This window comes from Tenrec ecaudatus, chromosome 4 (genome assembly GCF_050624435.1).
Source record: "Tenrec ecaudatus isolate mTenEca1 chromosome 4, mTenEca1.hap1, whole genome shotgun sequence".
Taxonomy (NCBI): Eukaryota; Metazoa; Chordata; class Mammalia; order Afrosoricida; family Tenrecidae; genus Tenrec; species Tenrec ecaudatus.
The window spans coordinates 147,596,240-147,619,526 of NC_134533.1; the positions used below are offsets into that span (position 1 = coordinate 147,596,240).

At 45.2% G+C, this 23,287-nt stretch overlaps 1 protein-coding gene and 1 non-coding gene across 5 annotated transcripts; both read right to left on the bottom strand.

Moving 5' to 3' along the window:
* Positions 1-6,272: 6,272 nt before the first annotated feature.
* CDV3 (CDV3 homolog) lies at positions 6,273-23,050 on the bottom strand. Of its 4 annotated transcripts, none has more exons than XM_075546915.1 (5): positions 22,392-23,050; positions 21,672-21,748; positions 12,121-12,266; positions 9,429-9,588; positions 6,273-8,323 (listed from the first exon to the last, which is right to left on the bottom strand). In XM_075546915.1, the coding sequence occupies exons 1-5, from the start codon at positions 22,674-22,676 to the stop codon at positions 8,320-8,322; spliced, it is 672 nt and encodes a 223-aa protein (XP_075403030.1). In that variant the 5' UTR covers positions 22,677-23,050; the 3' UTR covers positions 6,273-8,319. The 4 variants fall into 4 exon arrangements, with proteins under 4 accessions (XP_075403030.1, XP_075403029.1, XP_075403028.1 ...); XM_075546914.1 differs by having other exon boundaries at positions 6,273-8,056; positions 22,392-23,047; XM_075546913.1 differs by having other exon boundaries at positions 6,273-8,501; positions 22,392-23,039.
* Positions 19,844-19,975, bottom strand: LOC142447656 (small nucleolar RNA SNORA42/SNORA80 family). The gene has a single exon (XR_012784321.1). It is a non-coding gene; the product is annotated as a small nucleolar RNA SNORA42/SNORA80 family (small nucleolar RNA).
* Positions 23,051-23,287: the final 237 nt, after the last annotated feature.

Below are 23,287 nucleotides of genomic sequence, written 5' to 3' on the forward strand. Positions count from 1 at the left end.
AGGATGTACACTGGTACAGATAGGAACTAGAAACACAGGGAATGCAGGGCAGGTGACCCCTTCAGGACCAGTGGTATGAATAGTAATACCTGGAGGGGGTGGGGAAGGTGGGGTAGAAAGGGGGGACGATTACAAGGTTCTACATATAACCTCCTCCCTGGGGAATGGACAACAGAAAAATCGGACACTAAGATATGACAAAATAATATTTTGTGAGATATGACAAAATATTATTTTATAAATTATGAGGGAGGAGGAACAGAGGGAGAGAGATAATGAACTGATATCAAGGGCTCAAGTAGAAAGCAAATGTTTTGAGAATGATGATGGCAACAAATTACAAATGTGCTTGAAACAATGGGTGTATGTATGGATTGTGATAAGAATTGTACGAGCCCCCAATAAAATGATTTAAAAGAAATGGTATTGAAAAGAATGGCCAGAAACTGCCAAAACAGGAAAGAAAAAAGTAAAAATACACTGGGATTTAATATTAGCGTTTAGGGTAAAAAGCCAGTCAAATCAAAGAGGAGTGCAAACTGGTTGGAAACTGTTTCTTGAAACTAATAAATATTTGCAACATTATAAGTCATTCCATTAGAGAAAGTGCCTTTAGTTATTGCAACTTCTTCCTGGACACTAAACTTGCCGGCTCACACATATCCTTGTAGTTGAGATTGCCATGCCCCTCACACCTAATTTCCCATCAGATTTGTAAACAACGGATCTTACAAACTTCTTGCTGAACTATAATGGAACCTTGGAAAAGCTTAACCAAGACACTGAATAGACTGTTAGACTTGGTAACTCGAAATCTACTTTTACTCAGTGTCTGTGTTACTGTATCTATTGTCTTCCAGCATATACGTGTATCCTAAATACAGTGTATTTAGAATTCTAGTGCTCACTTGGGCTGTAATTTCAAAAGGTTGGAATCATCTATGGATGACTCATTTTATATCTAGACAAATATACCTATCGCAATCATTCCTTAACATTTTTACTTATTTGTTTTTCTACCAGAGCCCAAGAAGGCACTCATAACTTGCTGGGTAATGACCACACACTGGTAGAGCTTGAAGTTGGGAGCATGTGTTCTTTAGAATTCCTTTATCATTCTGGTTCTCCCTGTACCCTCTCATTACTCCATTTATTTGCATATATTCACAAAGATTGAATCCAGTCCTTGTTAGCGATGCCAACGTGACATCTGACCTCTCCTCCTAATTCCTATGCCACTCCTATGTCTTCCCTGTTAACACAAAGCCTATTTCACATTATAGTTAGGGCAAACGTTAACTATGAAGGAAGTGTTCCATAGAAACAGTTGAGTATCTTCGTATGAAAGGATGAAATTATAACTTCACCTAACACATATAAAAAATGACTTATGAATCTAAACAATAGCTATAATTAGAATAGGTACAATAAAAGGGGGAAACTGACTTAAATTTTAAAATGTGTTCAAAAGAAACTTCAAGAAATGAAAGTATGAGAGAATATTGTATTCAAATAATCCATCTGGATTTTTAAAAATTATCTAGACTATACAAAGTACAAAAATTGATCTTTAAAAGACTGGGTTATGGCATACCATGATGCTCACCTTCCTGACACAATCGCTGAAGACAAAGCAGGTGCATAGCAAATGTGGTGAAGAAAACTGATGGTGCCAGCTATCAAAAGATATAGCATCTGGGGTCTTAAAGGCTTGATGGTAAACAAGTGGCCATCTAGCCGAGAAGCATCAAAGCCCACATGGAAGCAGCACACCAGCCTATGTGATCATGAGGTGTCAAGGGGATCAGGTATCAGGCATCAAAGAAAAAAAAATATATGTCATTGAGAATGGGGGGAGTGTGGAGTGGGGACCCAAAGCCCATCTGTAGGCAACTGGACATCCCCTTATAGAGGGGTCTTGGGGAGATGAGTCAGTCAGGGTGCAGTGTAGCAACGATGAAACATACAACTTTTCTCTAGTTCTTAAATGCTTCCTCCCCCCACTATCATGATCCCAATTCTACCTTACAAATCTGGCTAGATCAGAGGATGTACATTGGTACACAGATAGGAACTGGAAACAGGGAATCCAGGACAGATGACCCCTTCAGGACCAGTGGTGAGAGTGGCAATACCTGGAGGGTACAGGGAGGGTGGGGTAGAAAGGGGGAACCGATTACAAGGGTCTACATATAATCTCCTTGGGGCAGATACCAGAAAAGTGGGTACAGGGAGACGTCGGACAGTGTAAGACATTACAAAATAATAATGATGTATAAATTATCAAGGTTTCATAGTTTCATAGGGCAGGGGGGGGGGAAGGCAAGGAAGAAGGGGAAAAATCAGCTAATACGAAGGGCTCAATTAGAAAGCAAATGTTTTAAAAATGATGGCAACAAATGTACTTGATACAATGAATGTATGTAGGAATTGTGATAAGAGTTGTATGAGCCCCCAATAAAATGATAAAAAAAAGACTGGATTATTAAAATCAAACTACAGCAAAAAAAAAAAATCAAACTATAGCAGTAGAGTGATGGGACTATGGTAATGTTATCATCTTGAGTAGATCAGGATTGTTTTATGTTATTAGCCTTCATTTTATGACCAAACGGGTTTTCTTGGGGCTTCAAAAAGTTTGTGGGAAACGGTTCTTTTCATCCCAGTTTCCCCGACTTTGGAAGGTACCCCTGTGTGTGAAAAGGTACCCTACAATACCTCAGAACTTTCCCTCCAAAAAGCTATTTGGTTGTTTTTTTTTACAAAACAAACTTCTCACCTTACACTCAATACATTTGTCTAATCTGTGATTCCCTTCTTGGAAACATCTTTCAAACATCTGTTTGGATGGCTGACAGCACCTCCCCCGTTTTTTCTTCACCTCTTCTGTGTTTTCTAATCACTGTCATGTCCCTCTTCACTGGCATAAGGTCAGGTGCGTGGGGCATGCTGTTTTTTTCCAAAGTGGTGCACTGAGATGGCTGAGTGAACAGATGCATGGTCGTGGTGGCAAAACCAGTCCATCTGCCACAACCAGGCCTTTTTTGGGCACACTGTTAGGCAATCCTTTCAGCTCTAAATCAGCGGTTCTCAACCTGTGGGTCACGACCCCTTGGCACCGAATGACCCTTTCACAGGAGTCGCCTGAGACCATTGGAAAACACATTTCTGATGGTCTTAGGAACTGAGACACCGCTCCTCTACCTGTCTCCAGGCTGGACCGCCCACAGGCATATATGCCCACATACCAGTACCCAGCGTGAAGACTGTTACCCATGCTGTACCATGCTTCAAGACAAATTTTCATTTATTTGTAATTAGAAGTATTTCACAACATATAATGACATTGTCTTTGTGATCAATCACTATGCTTTCATTATGTTCAATTTGTAACAATGAAAATATATCCTGCATATATTTACATTACGATTCACAACAGCAGCAAAATGACAGTTATGAAGTAGCAATGAAAATAGTTTTATGGTTGGGAGTCCCCACCACATGAGGAACTGTATTAAAGGGGTGCGGCATCAGGAAGGTTGAGAACCACTGCTCTAGAGAGAAAGCTTGATTAAGTCTGACCTGGTAGGATGAAGTCCAAATGCATGATCCCCCTCACATCTAAAGTGCACAGACTTTATTCCCATCTCTGCTCCTGAGGGGTTTATCTGATCCAGATTCTCTTATCTGTACCTGCTCTGGTCTAGCCAGAGCTGAGAGGCAGGACTGGGGTCATGATAGTGGGGGGTGAGGAAGCCTCAAAGACCCAGAGGAATATTATTTCATCGGTACTGTACTGCGTCCTCATCCACTGACTCATCCATTCTTTGTGACCCTTCTGTGAGGGGCTGTCCCATTGCCTACAGATGGGTTTTGGGTTTCTGCTTGGACCGCCCTTGTTCTCAATTTTTTTTTGTTTTGGGTCGTCTGGTGCCTGTTACCTGATTTCCACCAACACCTCATGATCTCACAGGCTGGTGTACTTCTTCCATGTGGGCTTGTTTCTCTGCTAGATGGCCACTTGTTTAACTTCGAGTCTTTAAAACCCCAGACACTGTATCATTTGATAGCCAAGGCACCATCAGCTTTCTTCATATTTGCATATGCACCTATTTTGTCTTCAGCAAGCATGAGCATCACAGAATGCCAAGCTGTCAAAACCAAGGGTTCTTGCGTAGGGCTTGAGCAGAGGCCCAAGGTCTGTTCACTTCCTCAATGTATTACCATATGTACCTAGGCCAATACCTCTATATTTATGAGTTGCTTATACCTCTATCTATAGCCTTTGCCTCCTAGATCTTGTTTCCTTTTTACCTTCCTCCTGCATCACTATCACACTTGCTCTTCTTCTGCCTCTTAGTAATTCCTCAGATTGCTCTTGCTCCAACATCCTCAGGAGCTCTGCGTCCTCCTGTTGATTTTAATTCCCTAGTTGTTCCCTTATGGTCTTGTTTGCTCACCACTCCTTTCCCCCACCTCCTCCCTCCAGTCCCTCAGAACCATCGGTCTGTTGCTTTCTCCTCTGGCTTGCTTCCCATGCCTATCTTATATAGGTAGGCAAAACAAGAGACAAAAGATTGAATAAAAAGATTAAAAAACTAGCAAAAAAAGAACAAACATAATTCCAGGTCTGTTCGCGGACCTTTATGACTATCACGGAATCTAGGTCAGATAAGCCCCTCAGGTACAGAAACGGGAATAGCAGGAAGGTAGGGGAAGGAAGGGGGAACGCCCCCCTCCCCTGCAGATGAACAACAGAAATGTGAAGGGAAACAACAGTTGGTGCAATATATGAAAACAGTAATTTATAATTTACCAAGGGGCCAGGAGGGTGGGACGGTGGAGCTGATAGCAAGGGCTCAAATACAAGAAAGTCTAGAAAACAATGGCAACATATGTACAAATCTGCGTGACACCATGGATGATGGATGGGGTGTTAGAAGAGCTGTAAGAGCCCCAATAAAGCAACTTTTTAAAATGCATGAATTTTGTCGACATTTGTATCCATCTGGTAAGTTGACAGACTTATAGAATGAGGTTTGCCAACTCACAGTTCACTTTTTGAAAGGAGAGAACCACTGTTTTCCCTTTGGGCTGTCCTTGTAAACTGTTCAACATCACAAGCTTCTGCGGCATCTTTCCTGAGCAGGAAACAAAATTTCACAGCTGCATTCTATTCTCTTAAATTGGCCATCACAAAATTGAGGGTCAGGTGAAATTGCTTCTACAAAAAAAAAAATTCAGTGTCCTGAGAACCTTTCCAGGCACCCACTGGGCGCACCCACTCGTGAGTTGCTCAATGCTCACCTCGTGGGAAAAATGCATACTATGAGGACTCCGCCCAGAGCTGGGGGCAGGGAGAGAGAATCCCCTCATACATTCAAGCACTCTCAATCCTGCCTGCACCTAGTCATTTTCTAACCTCCAGTCCCCTTAAGAAATGAGCCAGCAGTCTTGTCACCTGCTCTGTATGTCAGCATCTCCAGCTCACACAGCTGTGAACTGCATGAGCCACCCTAGAGACATACTTCTCAATCCAGTACGCTTTACCAGGCTTGTTCCTCTAGAGCAGTGGGTCGCAACCTTCCTAATGACGTAACCCTTTAGTACAGTGCTTCATGTGGGGACCAACCGCACGATCACCTTCATAGCTACTTCTAACTGTAGTTTTGCTACCCAAAGGAGTCACGACCCACAGGTTGATAACTGCTTTCTCTAGTGAAACTAGCCTCATTTAGGGACTTATTTATCTGTGGTACATTTTAAATAGTATTGTCAAATTTATTGAGGCTGTATATTATTAAACATTTAAGTTCCATTTTTAAGTCTTGCAATGTACTTTCATTCAGAAATTTAAGGACTTCTGTGGCTAAATCCTGAAATTTAAAGCGGTGGCTAGTTTGAGAGATTTATAAGTTTTTCCAAGGGGGCAGGGAGAGATCTAAAATCTTCCTCCTTCAGAGTATATATACTATCATGTCATCATTCAAAATACAAAATTTAGTAGAGAAGTCGGCACACAAGCACATTTCCATGCCTGCTTTGTCTCTGGACACAACCTCTGAGCCACTTCTCAACCTTCACTGTCTTTTCAGCACTGGCAGGGCAGTGCTCTGCAGACAACTTCTCCAACTGAAAGCTACCCCCCACCTCCCAGTCCCGCCCAGGGTGGGCGCAGTCAGTCTCCCACAGCGAACGAGGCAGGACGCCATTTCACCCTCTTCAAAAATACAGGTCCTTTAAGGTTGTATAATAAAAAACGGGGAACAATCCAAAGTTCATATATTTACTTTTTATTGAATTTGTTACTGTTACAGAGTTCTTGCATCGCCAAAACCATGCCTGAGAATTCAAAGAAAGAAATGGGACAATGGACACCCTCACCTACCCATCATACAGTCTATAAAACGTAATTCATGTGCATTTTGATAATTTCACCATCTTCTAAAAAGGTTTTTAACAGGAGTTGGAATTTTAAATCTGCTGCAGGCCTTCATGTTTGTAGCCTAGAATGCCATTAAAGAATGCTTCCTCATGGTCGCCTCAGTTCACAATGTGGTACCCCAGGAAGAATTATGCTGGAAATGTGGTCCAAGTTCTAATGTTTTTGGTTCCCAAATAAACTTGTCAGTTTAACCATGAACCTCTTGTTTCTCTTTGAATCAACCAACCTCCTCTTGGCTCAGCGTCACATGAGAAGCAGGTACACGGTTACTAGCCAGGAGTGGATGGCATGTCCTGTTCCTGTCAGGAGACTCTGTAACAGTCTTCCTGAGGGCCATTCCAGCACTTCCATCAAGCCCGAATGCCTGTGGGAAAACGCTCCTGTGCGGATTGTTCTACTCACCCACTTGCTTCACTCTTGCAGTAGCAAGTCTGCAACCCCTGCATTTGGCAATGAGATTAATCGTGGAGAAACCCAGACTCTGCATCAAGTGGTCACCCGCCACTCTCAAGTATTTCTACTAAACCCACAAACTACAAAATTCATCAGAACAGCTCGAGATGAAACTTTTCAGTAACCCTGGGTAGGTTCTGCAAGTCCCTTATAAGGGCTCAACATGACTGCCTATTTAAGCTGCAATTACTAAAAACAGAAGGGGGGTACCACTCGTCTTTTGCCCGGCTCCCCAGTGGACAACACAAAGATAGACCGAATGGTTGAAAACAGCACTAGCTGGCACAATCGCTGCATCAAGATGGTCCAAAACCAGTTGAACAGAAGAAGTATGTGATATCTGGATTTCTTGAGAAAGATCACACAGGATTAATGAAACTTAAATGGGTTTGAGGCAAAGTTCTGCTAACATTGCTTTGAATTTCTAAGGGCAGGCAAAGTAAACGAATATCTGTTAGCCTGTCTTACTCCACAATTTAGACCTGATTAGCGGCTTTAGCAGCACCTGAAAAGGACCCCCTAGCACCCACAGTCGTTAACACCAAAGGCTTTTTGGTTCCACTCTAAGGGTTGGCAAAGTCACAAGACACCTCACAATTCTAATGCATATTTCGGGTTGCTGAACCAAACAATATGCTCTGTCTGAAAAAGACTAACATCAAAAGCAAAAAAAAAAAAAAAAGGCCTTATTTGTAGAACATAGAAAAAGCCCTAGCCAACTAAAAAACTACTACACAAAACAAGATGATTCCCTCCCACCCTCTCCCCACTAGGTGGAATCTGTGTTAAATTTGTGGTTACCTCAGCATACAACTTTAAATTATAAATCACAGTCCCCAGAGTATCTGAACACATCAGTTCTTTTGAGAGCGACATGTCCAAGAAGTCTAACCTAGTCACAGCTACTACAGAAAGTATTCCTTAAGGGGGCACAGGACAGGGTAATTAAGGTCACTTAAATCTTCATCTTTTACAGCAGATCAGAACCCAGATGGCTGACTTTCTGCAAGATTTCTGGTAGGAATCCAGTAGAGCTGGTTTCAAGTTTCCCATCGACAATAGCTGGAACCTTCTGGTCCCGAAGTTGTGATCCACATTAAGTCCACAAGGAGCGCAGCAGTCCGAGGTAGTCAGCCAGCCCTTACGAAGGCTCAGTGTCTGAACATGAAAAGATTTTGAAATGACCACTGGCTGTAGTTTTTGTAGAGTAAATATGAAAGAAAACGGCTGAATCTAGTTCACGCATTTCTATTAACCATGAGAATTCCCCCATTCCAAATACACGAAAGCAGCAGCGGTAACACTTTACACGTCCACAGTGCCGCGGGCGAGCATGTCTATGAGTGGTCTGCATCGGGTGCTGTCCGTCCAGCAGGGATCAGAGGATGCGTGTCTGTTCGTGGTGGGTAGCTGCAGTCTAGTTACCTTAGTAGGGTTAGCAAAGAGCATTCCTTAATTGTACTGTGTGTGGTTGCTTTTCTGATTTTCGAGCACAGCATACTGGTTGTCTAGCTGAAGTTTAAGGGCCTGGTTTTTTGAAACCTCATCCCTACCTCTATTTTTGTGCCTTACTACTTCAAAGCTCTTCTCCATTTCTTTATCCCTATGGGAAAAGAAATGTAATCAGTAAATATTATCTTCTTCACTAGGTTGTTTAGCAAATACTCTTCTTGAAGGGGGAAAAGGAGAAAAAGAAAAGCCACCCCTTACAAGAATCTTAGAGGAGGGAAAGAAAGGGAGAAGTGGGATATAAAATCCTTACAAAACCAATTAAGGCTTCAAGTGAATGTAAAGCATGGAATACTGATAAAGCTGTAAGGTCTAATTTAATGCCAGCAAGTCTATTGAGTAATTTCACCTGGAGAGTTGAACAGCTGTCTCATGACACAGCAATTGCTTCCAACTCAGACTTGCACCTTTACGATCTTTCTGATGAACACAAGGTAACCAGAGTCGTACCCAACCAAAGCTCTGCTCATCACACAATCTCCCCTCACTTCCAGTTCGTCAGAGTGGGACCAATCTGACCAGCCCAGTGTGGTGACTACCCTCCTGCTTTCCACATGGAAGGTGGAGGGTAAACTCACACCACCGGGCGGGCTCTCCACCAGGAAACAAAGACTGGGATAATACCCAAAAGGGTATTTCCATCTGAAATGATTGGTTTTTCTTCCCATTTACTTTAAAATCCATGCTCTTAAATAAGATGTGGACGTGCCCTGTGTGGTCATTTAACTCCTGAGGTTTGGATGGTACATTTTATAGAATTAAACACCTTCTATCTACTCACATTTATTGGAACTGTGAAACACTGTTCTAAGCAAGTTTATTTACAGAAGCCAGGTGTAAGAGAATCTGCAGACAAGCCTGGACACCCCTGCCAATTCCTCCCTCCCGGGCACATCCTAGGGTCCCATCTTAGTTCTCAGTTGCCTGTCCTCAGGTGGGATTTCCCAGCCCCTAGATCTCACTCACCGAGGCAAAGAGAAGAGAGAGGTCTAAAACGAAATACAGTAATTAAGATACTTACTTCCGGCTTTCTACATGCTTGGCAGTGGACTGCAGGGAGGGAAACTGTGTGTCGCTATATATTTCTGGTGGTCCTTGCGGTGTTTTCCTGGTTGTGGTTAGCCTGGCCCCAGGGGGCCTATACACACCACTACTCATCGCAGGTTCTGGGGTTTCTGTAACTAATATTTTACAACAGTTTAGAGAGACTATTTACATGCTAGGCATTTTAATAAGCTACTTTTGCATTGTCAACTATTTAGCAATTATAAAAGAAAAAAATCAAATAAAAAACAGGTCTCTGACTCAGGAAAAACACACACACAAATACCAAGTCTTCTACCGTGGGCTACCATTTTAGAGACAAAGCCTCTCAGCTTTTTGCTTGTCTTTTTCTCATCCTTAAAATAGGCTTGCAGTTTTCCACTTATGAAAATCGAAATAAGCTTTTACATCAGTTAATCACTACAATCAGTGCAGTCATGAATATCAGTATGAATTTAACTGAGTGCAGTCAGGTCGATTCAGACTCAACTGGAGGCCCTTTCTTCTCCTTCAGGACAGCCTAGCGCTGCCCCCAGCGTTTCCAAGGTGCAGTCCCTGTGGGGGGAGAGACTCAGGAGCTGCTGCTGGGTTCAAACAGCTGGTTGTCCAGGGAGCAGGCAGCATGGAAGCACTGTCACCAGGGCTCCAATAGCACTACGGAAAGGTCCCCTGGTTCCTAGAAACCACACACTTAAAAAGTGCATGCAAAGTCCTAGTTAGAGAAGCTGCAAGAAGACAACCTTTGGAGAAACCCCACCCCACCCTCATGACTCCAAGGAGGCCTGGAGCTACAGATGACCACCTAGAGCTGCGCTTCCCAACCAGTGGGTCGCAGCCCTGGGGGTTCAACGACCCTTCCACAAGGGCGCCCGATTCAGAACAGTAGCAAAATGACAGTGATGAAGTAGCAATAAAAGTAATTCTATGGTTGGGGGGTGACCACTACCTGAGGAACGGTATGAAAGGGTCGCGGCATGAGGAAGGTTGAGAGCCACTGACCTAAATCTATCATGTTAACATTGCAACCCCTCAGTCACAGTAGGCACACTTGTAAAAGTCCAACCGCGAGCGACTGAACAGCAGAAAAGCTCTGTTGGATAGTGCTATTCTAGAGGAAAAAGTACAAATGGTCAAATGCTACATCAAAGGTTACAGTGATGGTCACAGGAGGAACAAGGTGGAAAGACAGTAATGAAAGAGGTGTGACTCCAAGGAAGGTGGGTGAGGAGAATCTCACTACTGAGGTAAAAACTGAGCAAAAATCTGAAAGAGGGCAAACACAAGAATGGATGAGAATTTTATGAGAAGGAATCAGTCATAAACCCCAAAGCCCTGCTATAGATTTTAACTCAGCAACTCTACAGAGCAGGATAGAACCCTTCAGTTTCCAGGACTGCGATCCTTCTGGGAGCAGCCACGGTGCAGAGGGTGGGTTTGAACTACTGACCCTGTGGCCAGAGGGGTAGCATGTACCCCAACATTGTCAAGGCTCCTTTAATCATAGGTAGAATGAATTTGTTTTCAAAGTAGACCCAAAGGAATTTATCAATTACTCAAAAAGCTCATAGACAAATGTTATTAAAAGGTAGTGCGAGGGGTCATTCGGCTGGTTTTGTTTTGCACATGCTGGATTAAGATGCTGGGCAGGCAGCAAAGATATTTCTGGGGTCTATGAGGCACTGGCACATAAACAGGTGGGAATGTAGGGTGTGGGTGAAGGTACAGGAGAGGACTGAGAAAGCCCCAATTTCTGACTTTTGACATGCCTTTCAGTGGACAGCAGACTAGTATGTGGCGGTAAGGGGGCTGCGAGACCCAGAATCCACTAATGCCCAGAGCGTGGAGCCCCGAAAAGAATGTCTCAAAGGGTGGCCAACACTATCCAATGATGCTGGTGGGGTGGGGTCAAGTCTGATGAGAAATGAGACTTCGACGCTGGACTCAACAATGCAGAAACCATTATGACCACTGGCAGAAAAGACAAAAATTAAAACAACGGGGGTGGGGGGGTATGTTAACATAAAAAGGCTAGAGAGGACGTATGAGTATTAACATGCTGATGTTATCAGTGAGCTCTGCATAGCAAGAGCCGCATCTTTTGACGTCTGCACCGTCACCACCTTCTCCCTGGAATTTCTACACCACAGACAGCTGCATCTATTTCTATACTCCAGTCCCTTGGCAAACCAAACACCATCACAATATGGAGGACGAACCCTCGCCTTTCCTTCAAGCCAATTTTCACCTTCTTTCAGGCCTGCAGAGAACCCTTGCTTGCCTTCAAGACATGAGAATGAAATGGCTTGGAGAACACGCGAAGTCTCATATTCCTTAGTTGGCTGTCAAACTATTCTACCACGGGGGAAGCTCTAAGAATCCCTTTTCCTATGAAAACTGTTGGTGTAAGTTAGTTCTTGGTTAATTACAAAGCTCTTAAATGAAAATTAGCTTGAATTCCAGTGAATTCAAATGTCTTTTTTTCTCCATGAGCCAAAAAGTTTATACTTACGAAACTTTATTGCTAACTTCCAAATTCCTTTTATCATTTAAGTCTTTAAAGAAGAGCAAAAGCCTCTCGGGCGGAGCAAGCAGCAGCAACTGCACGAGTGGTACAGAACACGCCCCCCAATGAGACCGCCTCCTGAACGGAGAGATGGCAGATTACCCACCCATTACTGGAGCAGGAGGAGCTTGTGCAGGAGCTGCTTTATTCCAGGGGCCTGAAGCCTTCTCTACACCTCCGCCACCGCCGCCGCCTTCTTCCCAGCCATCCCCGGGGTCTTCTCTCTTTTCACTGTCGTCTTCTTCCTTTTCACTGTTGGGAAAGCAAACACCTGAGTTCAATTAAAGAACCACACCAAGGAAACAGTCCAGATGTTAGGTCAGCCAATGCACGCACGTCTGGATGCCCACGGGTCAGCACTTGCCCCTCCTCACATGGTGTGGCTTCAGGGGACAGTCCAAACAGCAAAGGTTTTTAGGAAACCATTTGTCTATGCTGTTCTTCCTTTCTCGTTCCAATGTCCCCCCCCCCCAGTGGTGAGCCTCTTCACACACTCTGGAACAGAAATAGCTAGAGCTGTGGCAAGCTGATTTATAACAATCTGCCTGATGATTTATACCAGGCCAAAGGAAGAGCAAGATGCCAGCCACTGACTCAAATGATTGCAGAAGGAAGAGTGAATTGTACCAGGAAGTCAAAGGGACCAGAATTCAAAGCAAGATTACTGTTTTTCTAGGATCAAAGAGAACAAACAGATTCGAATTTGAGGGAAAACCCTCAAAATGGGAATTAGTCCATGTTCTAACGGGAGAGGCAAGCCATGCCCAATGACGCCCACCACACGGCATGCTAATTATGTCCAGGCTCTCCCGCTCCCCAGAAGGAACAAACATCACTACCTGGTCCCCACACCACTCAAGGACAGGCATTCTGCACCCAGTGAAAAGGGAAGAGAATGAAATAATTATCTTTGGCTTAACAGTGATTATAAATGCAAAAGATCCCTGAATGCTAACTAACCTGCTCTCCTCAACACCACCTACAGTGGTTTTAAAAATGACAGCTTTTATGTATTTGCTCTTGAATTACAATATAGAAGTCCTTCAAGACTATAATTTTCCTTTTGGCTGAACTATTCCTATTTCATGTAAACACAAACACTGCTGTACACTGTACACTGCTAGTCTGACAGCAGGGACACTCAGCCAACTGACAGATCACACCCAACTTCCTTTCCTGACCTTGTCAGTTCACTGGCACACAGCCGAGGGCTCCAGCTACCTCTTCTCCATCCCTTCACTAGGCTGACTCTCCCCACCAAGCACAAGACCCTGACTACTCCACAGCTCCCCTGGATTTCTAGCATTGCCTCCTTCTGCTAAGTCAGCAGTTCACAACCTGGGGGGTCGAAGGACCCTTTCACAGGGGTCGCCCGATTCCTAATGGTAGCAAAATGAGTTAGGAAGTAGCAATGAAAATAATTTTGTGGTGGGGGATCACAATGAGGAACTGTATTAAAGGGTCACGGCATTAGGAAGGTTGAGAACCACTGCGCCAAGTGGTTCTACCAGGTGACCCTCTCACTCTGACCTTGGGAAATCATAGCCTCTCTTAGCTTCAAAAGAAAAAACTAGGTGGCATCTAAGGGAGCTAGCCTTTCACTTCTATTACAATACATTTCCAGACTACAAAGGACACATTCCTTTAAAGATATTTAGAAAGAAAAATTCCACAGACAATGGCTGCATTATCTTATGACTCACTCACAAACCAAAGGTCATCTCAAAATTGAGACTTGAAGTGGCAATTTGAGAAGGGACGAGGGGTCAACTCAACTTCAATCTGAATTTTCTACACAGCTTTTACTTAAAATTAGGGTTTGCAGAAGATCGAAATGAATTAAGAATAACTAAAGCTAAGTGGAGAGCAAATGCTTTGCGAATGAAGAGGGCAAAGAATGTACAGATGCGCTTTACACAATTGATGTATGTATGGATTGTGATAAGAGTTGTATGAGTCCCTAGTAAAATGGTTTTTTTTAAGAGTAACTACAGCAATCTCTGTTTATCTACTATTGAAACATCTAGAATGATTTCTTTTTTAATGCAAACTAACAAAAGTAGCTCTCTAGGTGCTACTGTACACAATTTGTTTATTCCTTTTCCGTGTGAACATCGTTCAGGGGCCCTATTCTAAAGCCAGACTGCCTGGATTCAAATTCAGGCACTGCTATTTGCTAGCCAGTAGAGTTTGCCGTACGGCAGTTAAACTGCTTGCTGGCCCCAGTGTCCTCCGGGTTGAAAAGGGAAAGTGCCACCAGTAGGATGGTTAGAAGAGGAGCTGAGGGCACAGAGATCTGTTTTACAAGTCCAGCCCGAATGCGTCGACGGCAGGATGGCAAGGCGTTACGACAACACACTCTGCACAGATGATCAGGACAGTCCAGTTCCTGGGGCAAACGTGTTTGGTGAAGCAGAGAGAACATCAGCAGAGAAGACAGACTTTCAAGGAGATAGACTGACAAAAAGGGAATGCAACAATCGGCTGAAACATAACCACTGTGAGGCTGGCGCCAGTCTGGGCAGTGCTGCCTTCTGTGGGACACAGGCCCCCTATGAGCTGGAGCCTATGCACCGCCATCTATTCCAGAAAATGTCAACTCTGCACGACAGTCCCCGATCTCCACAGAAGACAGTATGTGACGCAAATATAACATCATTTCCTACACACGAAGTTTGAGACTTTTACACACTGCTACTACTGTAGAGTACACTGTCTCGACAAAGGCACCTTTGCTGAGGCAGGGAGGAGTGACCCACTCACTGTGCACAGGAGCAAACACATACGCAAACATTTAAGTCTCTTTCCTAGGGCTACAAAGTAGCAGAACCCAAACAGGGGGACTCCAAAGGTATTTTCACTTTGCCTCTTACTCCAGGGACTCTATTCTCTATTTTATGACAGAAACACTCTATTTTAAGGTCTGACAAATTCATTTGTCAGGTTCATCAGGATTACCCACCCTGAGGAGCAACATATTTGTAAAGATGAGAACCATCTCACCTCAAGGGACATTATGAAAATTATGCACTTTAGTTTCTCTTCCTCCACACTAGGAGCTAACAGCTAAACCACAAACTAGCTTGACTGAGCTTCCACCGAAGGGAGCGCTGGGATCTCCACGGGGTTGCTCCTATTACACTGCCCACTGTTATAATATGGGGAGAGAAAATGGAAGCTTGAAAATGTCAACTCTCCAAATGCCAAAGCCAAGACAAGAAACCTGCTGCAAAGTTTTCCTCAGTGAGCATGCCAACATTCAATATCTGACCCAAATGTATGTGGGCCAGATGTGACTTTGAATAAAATATATTAATTTAGACGCAAAACTAGCCTTTATGATAAGTTTGGCATTTAAGTCCGAAGTTGCTCTTTGCTACTTCTGGAAAGCCACTTCCCCTTTCAAGTGTGTACCTGGATGGAGCCTCAGCATGCCGACCTGCTCTATGGGTTAGTGTCACGGAAAGGCTCTGATGGTTGCTTGGAAAGCACATGGGACTCCTGATGCGTAACAAAAAGCGTACGGGACTAATGCCCTCCAAAATCAGTCACAGATGGGTGACTTTTTTAAAAAAGATGATGTTGAAGTTCGTGAAGCCCAATGTGGCAGACTATCCATATCAAGAAGCAATTGGAAACACCATCAGTGCACACAATTCTGACTGAAAAATTAAAGCCGAGCAAACTTTCCTCCTGAGGGAACCATCAGGACGATGTCCTGACAACTGTGGATAGCAGAGCTTTAAACTGAAACACGGGATCAAGATTTGGAAGCACTTCTTGAAAGAACTGCAACACGGCTTTACCAGTTTGACCCTGAAGACAAAGCACAAATGATGGTCAAGAGCAAAAGTCACAAAATCTGGGGTAAGGATCAAGGCATTTTACTTCTTGACTTTGTAGAGAGCCAAAGAACTGCAACATCAGCTAATTCCGAGTATTTCAGAAAGCCAGGCCAAAGCTCTAGCAGGAAAAAAATACTATGAAAGTGTCCCCAGTCTCTACCACCACAATGTTCGCCCTCATTGCTCATATCCACAAGGTCAGCCGTCAAGTTGCTATGGAAAATCATTAGGCACCCACCTACTAGTACCAATTTCAGACACTAACCACCCCCCACATCCATACGGAATCTTAAGAATCTTCTACAGGCACCCATTTTTTTCTCCATTTGGTAATGTAAAAAGGGACTGTATTTGTATGACATGACTAAGTTACTAGGAACTTCATTCTTTAAGGAGAACACACCACCACTATGAGTGATTTTTTAAAAAAACCTTGCAATTAAATACAAAATTTTAAAAAGCTCACTGCCATAGACTAGATTCCACCTCAAGTTTAATTCCACTTACACTCAACACAAACACATGATTAACATTTCAATGTTTGTCTCTCCAGAAAAAGTCCATTTGGGGCAGTGGAAAGTGATTGCTCAGGATTCTAACCTAATGCCCATAGCGTCTGTGTTTAGTGTAAGGCCACAAACCCTGAATACCACCATGAGACCCATTCAAAGTGCCACTACAGATGCTGGAAGTGCTCCCAATAAACAAGGAACAGTTTAACTGCTTGCTATGTGCTGCTGAGGCCTGTAGCTGAAGTTGCCTGCCATCTCAAGATAAATAAGGACAAATGTAAAAGAAAAATTTATTAAGCCACCGCTGTTGCTATGCCTAGTGTACAAACCTTGCACCTTTGGGGAAATCTTTTTTTTTTTAACCTATTTAAGGTGGTTTTTACCTGAATGCAATATATTACAGATTATGTGCTACCCAAGAACTTGTAAGGCTTCCAATCGACAGTGGACTATGACAGAGTAGTATTAATGTTTGTGAGGAGTCAAAAGTTTTGAAGATTACTACCGTGGGGGTGCTCAACTACACATGGAAAAAAAGGAAAAGCAAATATGGTAAAGCAACGGGTAAACTTGGGCATAAAGCAGCATCCCACATTGTACTATTCCTATCACGTTTCTAACATTTGTCATCTTTCCAAACCAACAGTTAGGAGGAAAAAATTAAGGACACAGGATGACAATTTCAAGTTCTTTCCAGGCAACTTCCAAAGTTCCCATTCCTAACCTATAGTAAGAAAGCCAAGGTGGGTCTCTCCCATTCTGCTGCCCCCTCTGCCCCCAAGCTACAGAAGACTCAGGAACTCTAGCAAGATTTAAAAGCTGAGAGGGGTTTCTGTGGGCATGGTTAAACCAACGCTAAGGCAGACATGAAACTTTTCAGTGCACTGACTCAGCCCAGTTTCACTCCCACTAGGGTAGCAAAAACAGTCAACATGACAAGGACAAACAAAAACGTTGGAAAGGACATGGAGAAACTGAACTCCTAACCCACTACAGGTAGGAACCACAAAATGTTGTAGCCATTATGGAAAACCAAGCGGCAGTTCTTATTTGAAGCCCCACTGTAGAGGAATCCGCCCCCTGGTGGCACTGTCCAGTAAGTGCTGGAGTGTTAACTGCTTTCCTGAGAGAAGAATTGAGGCTGCCTGGCCCCACAAAAATTTACCACCTCAGAAACCTTGTACAGGGTTGCTTGCTAGGAGTCTCAATCAACTTGATGGCAGTGAGTTTTGGTTCTAATCTTTTAGGGTATGTATACAATGACAAAAACAAGAACAGTTGATAAGGTTGTGTGTGTATATACCAAACACTTCATAGGATATGGTGCCCTGGTTTGGAGGTCTAGGGCCATCCAAGTTAATTGGACTAAAAATGTGTTAAGTATGTCTGTCCCACCACCACCTAGTTTGTTATGTAGTGCCTGGGGTCTTAAAGGCTTGCCAGCAGCCATCCAGGTTACTGGCCTCTGTAGTTACCCAGAGCAACAGAGTTAACAGAATTGGGAAATAGGATATGGAATGTCTGGCTAATTGTCTTCAATAACAATTGCCTCCTTTGTCATGAAACCAGAAGAACAAAGGGTGCAGAGAAGAGTCCTGAGAACAAAATTACAAATTCTTATTAATTCCAGACTTTCTACAATCAAAGAGGACAGCTAACTTCTGAAATGATGGCTGGACTCTTTACATCTCAAACCAAAATATTCATTCCTTTAAGTTATCTTAAAACCAAATAGCAGTTTAGCTTACCCAGTAAAAAACGCTGGCCTTGAGCAATGGGATCTATGGGATCAAGTTGACAATAGCCACTTGGTAGGATTAGGTGGAAACTTTAAGAGGCAGTGAATTTGTTAGTCAGAACCCCAAAAAGGCTGAAAATGGTTGTACAAGTGGAATGTTAAGCATTGCCACTAAAATGCCAATGTATAACATGTTGAATTAGTTATGTTTTACTTTATCTAGTCTCAGCAACAAAAAACGCCGGGAGAAAACACCAAACCAAAGGACCTGTCCACTGTTAGGCAAGACGTAAGCAGAAGAGCTAACAGACAAATCCAGGTTTATCTTTCTCCATGTCAACAATTTCCCAACATTATCAAGTCCACTCCATTAATGTGGGCAACCTACTCTCTGCACATATGATCATTGAGGGCTTTTATCCTGATGACACGGAATTAACTGTCAACACCCCCCCAAAAAAAAAATTAAATAAAATAATCCAGCCTTTTAACTGCCCTCCCCAAGCAAATACATGGACAATGGATGACTTATGTTCGTTTTCTTTTTTTAAAAAAACATTTTATTAGGGGCTCATACAACTCTTACCACAATCCATCCATATACATACATCAATTGTATAAAGCACATCTGCACATTCCCTGCCCCAATCATTCTCAAAGCATTTGCTCTCCACTGAACCCTTTGCATCAGGTCTTCTTTTCCCCCCTCCCTCTTCGCTGCCCCCTCCCTCATGTGCCCTTGGTAATTTATACATCGTTATTTTGTCATAGACTTATGTTCATTTTCAAAGGCTGATTTTCTGAAGACCACCAGGATTTCTTTCCTAGTTTTAGTTTAGAAAGCTCTACTAAAACATGTTCAGCACAACATGCAAGTCTCTACTGACAAGTGGTAGCTGCATTTTAGCCAAAAGTCAAACCCCTCTCTGCCCTGAAGCATCAGTCCTTAGTCCTCAGATAAAGGGAGTCACTATTCAGTGCCAGCTGCCTTTTCCTGAAAGCTATGAAATGGCCACATCTTGCAAGTCTGTGTTTAGGTTCATTTTCCTTTGCATAATCCAAACAATTGTAAATCATGAAGCCAATAGTTTTGCCACCACCAAAATGGATTCTAAATACAAATATAAAAATGACATCTGGTATAGTCTTGTATATTTTGGCTACCTTTTCATGAATTTCTGGCTTGGCACTGTCACTTTCCCAGAGAGGGGCCATCAGTGGCCATTTGTTTTTACTTTAGTATTGGTTGGTCGTGAAATTACTGGTCTGGAGAGTGAGTGTGTCATTCAGGATGGCCAGGTGGCCAGCCACCAGGAACAACAAATATGGATGGTTTAGCTGTTCTTTATCTGCAATACAACAAAAAATTCCCCAAGTGCCTTGGGCTTCTAGGGTGGGGGATGTTCTTGAGAAACACCTGGGACTTCTCTCCCACAGTTGTGGGAAATCGGTTTGGTATTGGAGGCAGTGTTTGAACATTTTCATGACATCAAAATCAAAGGTGAGCTGTTTCCACCCAGTGAACAGAGTTTAGTTCCTGGGTCAAGTTCTGTGCAGCTCAGGCCTCCCTAGAGATGAATGCTCCATCTCCCCACCCTGTTCTCTTTGTTGTTGCTAACAGTTTAACCCTTCCATGTTCACGGGAGCTTCACCCTTCATAAACAAGATGGCGGAAGATAGTGACTAGAGTGGAAGAATAAGCTAGTCTATTTCAGGTCAACCAGAACTGTATTTCATTGTGCAACCCGCTTCAGTGCCTTCAGCCCACCAGGTAAAACCAGGCAATGGTTCGGGGTGAGTTTGCTTTGGCATGGGACACTGTGAGAGGCCCATGGGATCGGACCTGCCACAAATCCAAACCCATGCATTGGTCAACCACAACATTCGCTCCTACTAGCTGAGGTTATGAAGGCCTCTGGGAAGCTGACAAAACTGTTATGAAATATTTCATTCATTTCAGAACTATTTGATAGTTACAGTAAAGAACACAATCCCAAACATGGGATAGTAAAACAAGCTCAGTTTCAGTATTACCTGTAATTTAACAAAAATGATAGCATTCAGTCAACTTGAACCCTGTTCCTCTCAAAGTACTACTAGTGTATAGGTAAGTGCAAATGCCAACCCCTCATCCTCCTGTTAACTAATTCATGTCTGAAAGAAGCCAGTTCAGGGCCAGCAGGGAGGAAGGCCGACCTCAAAAGCCTTCCTCTGCAACGGAACAGGAGGGAGACAGACAGACACACACATTAACTCCAAATGGTAAAAACCCACACCACTTGGCTACTCTAGTTCCAGTTTCCCCAAGAAACCAGAACACATTTCTAAACTGCTCTCCCCAAAGAGATCTGAAAAGGCAAGCAGGTCCACAAATGGTTGGATGTAGAACTCCAATCCAATCACTTGGCCATTAAGAGCAGAAATCCCATCTCCTAGGTTTCTAGCAACTGTGGCTAAGGACTGAAACAATGTATGGGAAAACACCCAGGACACAACGCTGAGTATTCAGTGTCAGAAATCTCTGACTAAATTATGGAAGCACAAACAGAAGGCAGTTACGTGCAAAGGTCAAGACAGTTTTTAGTCAAAATTCATTTTTGGAAATGAGTTTATCCACTAACACCACACACAAATTATAAACCAGGGATAATTGTAGCTAGATAGAACGTATTTAAAATGGGAACAAGGGATTATTCATCTTCAATGTTTTCCTAATATTACTAAGGTCCCAAACATGGATTTTATTTATACCTCAATCTAACATTGACTTTCAGAAATTGAGCTTGGTAAAGGCAGGTCCTGAATAATTCTCCTTTAAACCAAACAATCTGACACTTTAGAAATGACTGCTTCCTTGAATGTTAAAAGCAACACGCTTCTGCTGCCATAAACCTCAGCATTAGGAAACCCTGGGTGTCAGGGCTGGGCTTCCTCTGGGTGATGGCGGTGAGCTGGCAGGTGATAGAGGACGTAGGCAGCTTCACCAACTGGGAGCTGAGGGCTCCAGTCCATTCACTGAAGCCCACACAATCTGCACCTTTCTGAGTCATGCTACCTCGGTAGCAAAAAAAGACTCATTAAATTATTGGGAAGAACGTGGGAAAATGTCCACCTTAATTTTTTAAAATAAAAAACTATGCCCAATCCCACCAATATACCAAGTTAAAAAAAAAAGCCCATTCTAGCTGTCTCAAATAAAGACCTAACCTTGTCTAGAAGACTGGAATAGGCAGCTAGGCAGAAGAGCAGAAACAATTACTACAGAGGAGAGAAACAGATGAACAGCTTTCTCCAGATGAGGGGGCGGTGGTTTCCAACTGTGGGCACTACTACACCTCGAGGACCCCACTAGGGAAAAACCAAGCCCATACTAAAATAAAACCCCACTGTGCTCACAGCCACTCTGTAAGGCAGGGCAGAACTGCCCCTTAGGGTTTCCAAGGCTGCACGCTGTAATCAGTCTCCTCCCAAGTGAGTTCCCATCCCTTGCCCACCTCTAGGACTCCTACCCGTAGACTCCTCCTTTAAGGTTACCTTCCTAAGGTCACCCAACCACCCATACCTGATTTGCATTGCTTGAACTCGAAGGCCGCTGTAATCAACCTCTTTTTGCTCAAATTCTTTCCATTCATCTTCATCCTGTAAAACAACGACTATTTAGTGAATTCCAGGCTCTTATCACCTTCAACCTTGGCAACTATCAGACTACGAAAAGGGGATCAGGTGGCTGAAACCTCTACGGGCTCGTCTGATCTGGTGCGAGTCCTTGCTGGTTTCCGAGGCAGCCCGGCTAGAGGACAAACGTGCCCAGCAGCCAAATACTGTTCCTTCCACCTGGCCCCTTCCCGGAGCGGCCACAAGCAGGGCGAAACGAAGCCAACAGTACTTCCAACGAAATTCTACCCGAGTTGCCCAGGACTTTTGGAAAGTCTTTGCTTTAGCGAGTCAGAGGCAAAACGATGCCATCACGGCGACTGTGGAGCTCTAACGGGCAACGGCGAGGGCACCCGGGAGATGCTGCTCGGCGTGGGGCGCTCAGGCCCAGGGCAAGCTGCCCCTTGGCGGTGCCAAAGCCCCAGCCACGCGGCTGGCGGGGTCCCGGCTCGGGCGCACCGGCCGGCGTGGGGAAGTCCACGTCACGTGGCAGCCTCGGCGCCCGTCTGCCCGCCCCCCCCCGTCCCCTCACCCCCGCCGCCCCGGACGCTGCCCCGGGAGGGCGGGGGCAGGCACGGGCACATGGGCGAGTGCGCGCGCCCCGAGCCCCGGCCTCTCGGCCCCTCACCTTCGTCACGGCCTTGGTGGCGGCCCCGGGGCCTGCGGCCCCCGCGGTGCCGCCGTCGCCCGACCGGGCCCCCGCGCCCGCCCCGCCGCCCGCCGCTCCGCCGCTCCCGGCGGCGCCTCCTGCCGCGCCCGCGGCTCCGCCGCTCCCACCGCCGCCTCCTGCCGCGCCCGCGGCTCCGCCGGCGCCTCCTGCCGCGCTCGCCGCCCGGTTGCTCCGCTCCTTCTTCTTCTTCTTGTCCCTCTTGGCGAAGAAGTTGTCCAGGCTCCGCTCCTCCGTCTCGGCCATGACCGCGGCCTCCTCGGCCCGGATGGGTGGGGCCGGCGGCGGGCGCGGCCGGCGGGGCGCCGAGCTTCGGGTCGAGGACGGCTCTGCGCTCACGCTCCCGGGCGCGGCGACGCCTCAGCACCGCGGGGTCGCCGAGGCGAGTGCGGCGGGGCGGGCGGTTCCCCCCGCGTGCTGGCGGGCGGTGGTACGGTCCACCCGGGGAATCGCGCGCCGCGGCGGCCGCCCGAGCCCTCAGCTACGGCTGCCGCCGGAGCGATCGAGGCGCAGGCTTCCGCCCGCTCCTCCGCCGGAGGGAGAAAGGAGCGCTGGCGGCTGAAGCTCCGGTGAAGGCACACGACTAGCTGAGGCGCGTGCAGGAGGAAGACGCGCGCGCACAGCCCCAGAGCGGAGGGGAGAGGGGGCGGGGAGGGGAGGGAGGGGGAGGAGGGAGGGCGGGCCACCAGAAGAGAGAGGCAGGGCTCGCGCCTGCGTACTTAGCTCCGCCCGCGGCAGTGAGCGCGCCGAGGCGCGGTGGCGGGAGGCGGCGGAGGCGGAGCTGGACGGAGAGCCAATCAGGTGCCAGGACGGAGCGCTTAGGTGACAATCCCTGCCTCCGCCCGGGTGGGGTCCTG

Bases quoted from the DNA above. Each gene is read 5' to 3' on its own strand.
- CDV3 (XM_075546913.1), bottom strand. From the start codon at position 22,676: ATGGCCGAGACGGAGGAGCGGAGCCTGGACAACTTCTTCGCCAAGAGG. The intron at 21,749-22,391 runs GTGAGGGGCCGA...GTTGTTTTACAG, and splicing joins CCACCAAGGCCGTGACGAAG to GATGAAGATGAATGGAAAGA. The intron at 9,589-12,120 runs GTGGGTAATCTG...GTAAAATATTAG, and splicing joins TCCTCCTGCTCCAGTAATGG to TTACAGAAACCCCAGAACCT.